Below are 4,533 nucleotides of genomic sequence, written 5' to 3' on the forward strand. Positions count from 1 at the left end.
AAAGAGAAGAGAAAGAGAAGAGAGAAAGAAGAGAGAAAGAGAAGGGAAGAGTAACAAGTTGGGTGACTTGTTCCTCGGGGTTTCAAGTTCGTTAAGGAACTTGAAGTTTGAGTCTTTAGTTTGTAATAGGACCATTTGCCCTATTCTAGTGAAGATTCTGTTCCCAAAATCCTAAGTGGTCGTGGTTTTTCTCCTTGTTAGGGCCAAGGAGTTTTCCACGTAAAAATCTCTCTTGCATCTTTTAGTTCCTTCAGTTTATCTTTCTGTTCCTTTAGCTTACTTAGTTTTAATTCCGCAAAAAGTTTGGCTAAACTCTCATACTACAATTCAACCCCCCCCCCCTTCTTGTAGTATTCATTGAAACAACATGAAGTATTTTCCTTCTTGCTTATTATAGTTGCCTTGTACTTTAAGTAACAAAAGAGTAACTGGTTGAATAGAGAAAAAAAATAAAGTTTTGTTAAATAACATGTCATTAATTAAGCTAACCATCTTTATTAATTTTCACCTTTGGAAATTATACACAGGTCATGATATATGTATCATGCTACATGAGCTCTCTTTTAAAAGCAAAGAATGAAATGTAGTTGTAAAATTATTCATACCTCTCTTTGCTCAACAGTCATGAATGAACCAATCATATCACTGTGCACTTCTATGATATCATTGAAATTCACATTCTAATTGCCCTCCCAAGTCATAAATCCTGAAAGTAATCACAAAAGAGACAAGAGAACTTGTTAAAGTTGTTTATAAGATGATATATATACTCTTCACACTAACATGTATAAAGAAATTGTTGATAACTACCTATTCACACAGCTAAATAATTCCTGCCAATTGAAGAATATCATAAGATACTATATTTTTCACATGAGTTACACCTTGTTGCTGTGTGTTGGCCTCAGCTATTACACTGACATTAGATGACTTGCGAGCTCGAGAAAATGCAACATATAATTGACAATGTGAAAAACATGATCGTGGAAACCACAACTTGACTAAATGTTTGCCCCTGAGCTTTATTGATTGTCATTGCAAAACTAAGTTTCAAAGAAAACTATTTTCGTTGGAACTGAAAAGGATAACTTGTTGAATCTGATGGACGTAAGCTTATTATTGGGATTAATACATGATGACCTTTATTATGACCAACAGCAATAACACACTCAATGAGATTAGGAAAGAACCATTTACATATAAGTCTTGTTCCATTACATAGTCCAAATGATGGCAAGATGTTTCTTAACAGAATAACAGGACTATTAACTTTCATCTTGAGCTCATGAGGTCTCATACCACCAGGGAACAACTTGTTTAGAAATTCAGTAGGATAAATGGCACAATTATCATCAATCATTGTATCAAAGCTTTTATATACCACTGATTCACCTGGGAATTTTTCAATCAAGCTTGAATTAATGGAATCAATATCCTCATTCATCGATGTTAATATAGCTCTCGTAGTAAAAATATCCGAACTGAATGGAGGCATATCCATTTTTGGAAATGCTACAGCTGTAAGGTGCACATCGTCAGTTGCACCAGAATAACAAGGCTTAACAATACTTGATGGAAGCTCAACAAATGTATCTTCATTATTTTGTAATTCTCCATTGCCCAGTGACAACAAAAACGATGCATACATAGGATCATCTTTAGCTCTTAAATTTTCAATCAACCTGAACTTCAGTAGTTGCGGCCACAAAACAGAACTAACTAAACTTGCAGAAACTGCTTCTCGCTGTGTCTTATGTGGAATAATAGGAAGAACCTGTCTAAAACCCCCACCAAAAACTACTAATTTGCCTCCAAATAGTTCGTTTGAATTGCAAATATCTCTGAGTAATGAATCAAGGGATTCGATATTTTCTTTCTTAGCCATAGAAGCTTCATCCCAAATAATTAAAGTTGTCTCCCTTAACAGTGCAGCTAAACTTTCGTGTTTGGGAACATTACAGGCTAGAGAGCCAGAAGGATATAATGGAATTTTAAAACGTGAATGTGCAGTCCTATCTGAAGGAATATTGGTTGTAACAATACCTGAAGTTGCTATCGGAAAAACAATCTTATCCATCGATCTTATTTCTACGTACAGGGCATTGTACAGGAAGGTTTTCCCTGTTCCACCAGGACCATCTATAAAGAAGGCACCAGGCTTCTTATTTTTGACATAATCCATAATTACATCAAATGCATTTCGTTGAGCCTGATTCAACTTATCTTTACATTCTAAACATTCTAGTGGAATTGGTGCATTCAACGCATCCTCAATGTCTTTTGTTACATGTATAGCATCACCATCATCTTCTACTAAATTATCTAACCTAAAAGCTTTCAAAGAACTTCCCATTGACTCAACATACTTCTCAATTGATTTGATAGTTAATTGTTTCACTTTTGCTTCATTTGTAGGATATTTATATCGGAAATCCTCTGACAAAAAAACATAATAGTCCGACCATAGAGACAAAGGATTTCTAGGTTGACAAAAGATGAGCAATGTAGCAAACAGTTTTCGAATCACATGAGGCATCTGAATGGCATATCCTTTAGTTTAGCACAGCGTAATTGCATCATTGTAGACACCCATTTATGTCTCCCCAAAACCAAACCCAGTGATGAATACCTTTTGCGTCGAATGATAACCGAACAAGGTGAAAGTGTGAAAGGTTAGGTGTTGCGGTTAGTTTTTATTAAAAATTCTTTCTTTCTGTTTTCGAAAAACAACTCTATTTTATGAAAATAGCCAATCCAGTTTAGTTTGCTCCACGACAAGGGTCCAATAATAGTGTAGTTGGATGAGGCTTGCAAAGAGCTTTCCAACGATATATTATCAGCCCAATTTCATTGAATAATGAGGAAGTTATGGCCAAAACACTAAACTGGGTCCGGTTGATCTTTACATGCGACCCGATGATCTTTGGGAGGGCCCAATGTTAATTATTATTCCTAAGTTATTAGAATTAATTATAGTCTTCTAGAATTCTCTAGAAGGTTCTCTTAAGTCCTAATAAAATTAAAATTAATAATTATATTTTGATAAGTTCTACTTGGAATAAAATATTATTTTATTAAAAATACGATTTCATACAGACTTTACAAGTCAATTTTGATTGATAACTGGACTCCGTGTTTGAAAGCGCGTAGGAATCCAGGTTGTCGCCACGCGACAGACCATGTCGCCAAGCAACAAGTTTGGTTTTGCGGCGACAGCGTGGAGTTTTATTCCTTATCAAATTCTACCTATTTTCGGACTGTTTTCTTATAAATAGGGTCCTGAACTTACGTCTTTAATCATCAACAAGCTACAATCAAGGAATTACAATCAACAGTTAGTCTATTCTCTAAATTCTCTCTAAGCTCTCATCTCTCTAGCTTCTCACAAACACAATTCCACATACACGAGATCTAGAAACACCTAGCCAAGTTCGAAGTTGCCTTCGCCCTAGACGTGAAAGGCTATAATTTCTGAGGGTTTGGTCCCTAATCTCTATTTCAATTATTTAATTTAATTCTTTGATTTTATTATTTTCCTTGAAGTTACTAACGCGTGTATTTTGTTATTAGAAAGAGGTACGAGGCATCAAAGTATGTAATCTTATTGCTCTATTCTTGTAGAAAGCATGTTTAAATTTGTTTAATTCCTAGTATCATGTTAGGATGTTTCCATTGCTTTCTAGTATCATGTTTAGGGTGCCTTTTACTCTTTTCCAATATCATGTTAGTACCACGTTAGGTTTAAAGCTTTGATCTTTATTGCTTAGTGACATGCTAGGATTTGTTATTAATCTTGTTAGTATCATGCATAGGATCTTGCTATTATATTTAAGCTTTATTATTAACATGATTATTATTATGATTATAATTATGATGATTGTTATTATGTTGCTTGATGATTATTTATTGTTGTTGCTTGATCACACCTTTTATGCATGTTTAAAGGGAATTTGTGCTTGTAATCACGCTTAATAAGATAATTAATAATCTTGTTTGGGCTAATATGATTATAATTCAAGTGATCGCCAATAATAGTTTTATTTGTGCATTAAAGTTCAACCAACATAGATAAACGGGTTTAGGGTTAATCTAATGATTGCATATTAGTCAGAAAGGGCACATGAATATGAGTAGAATGAAGTAGAGGCCTATTATTAGGGCAGGTTCAATCTCTTTTAGGTTGGATTTGTACCTTCATCCCCGAACCCTATTTGGTTCAAGACCTTTTGGAGTTGGCGATCTCATGGATCGTTAAGGGGTGTAACCTTCACCCTGTGAACGGTTTACAAGTTCCTAAAACTTGTTGGCGACTCTTTTGCTCTAGCTTCCTTCCCTTTGGACGCCACCATGCCTAAGTGTATGATCACAGTGGGGTTTAAGTTTGGGGTAATGCTTGAAATATTTCCTACAATCATCTTCTTCCATCAATCCAAGCTTAAGTGCTGCTTGCTGAAAAGTGTCACACAAGTAACCATTAACTGCTCGTAGACCTTCAAACGACTTAGGACTTCTGACATTATGAAGCAACAGCTG

The 4,533-nt window shown here is 35.1% G+C and overlaps 1 protein-coding gene across 1 annotated transcript; it reads right to left on the minus strand.

Moving 5' to 3' along the window:
• Positions 1-1,060: 1,060 nt before the first annotated feature.
• On the minus strand, positions 1,061-2,536 carry LOC145565160 (ATP-dependent DNA helicase PIF1-like). The gene has a single exon (XM_081625246.1). The coding sequence runs from the start codon at positions 2,534-2,536 to the stop codon at positions 1,061-1,063; it is 1,476 nt and encodes a 491-aa protein (XP_081481372.1).
• Between the last annotated feature and the right edge of the window lie 1,997 nt (positions 2,537-4,533).

This window comes from Chenopodium album, chromosome 10 (assembly GCF_948465745.1).
Source record: "Chenopodium album chromosome 10, dcCheAlbu1.1, whole genome shotgun sequence".
NCBI classification, from domain to species: domain Eukaryota; kingdom Viridiplantae; phylum Streptophyta; class Magnoliopsida; order Caryophyllales; family Amaranthaceae; genus Chenopodium; species Chenopodium album.

What these genes read in the sequence shown, in the direction of transcription:
- LOC145565160 (XM_081625246.1), bottom strand. Translation starts at nt 2,536, where the DNA reads ATGCCTCATGTGATTCGAAAACTGTTTGCTACATTGCTCATCTTTTGT.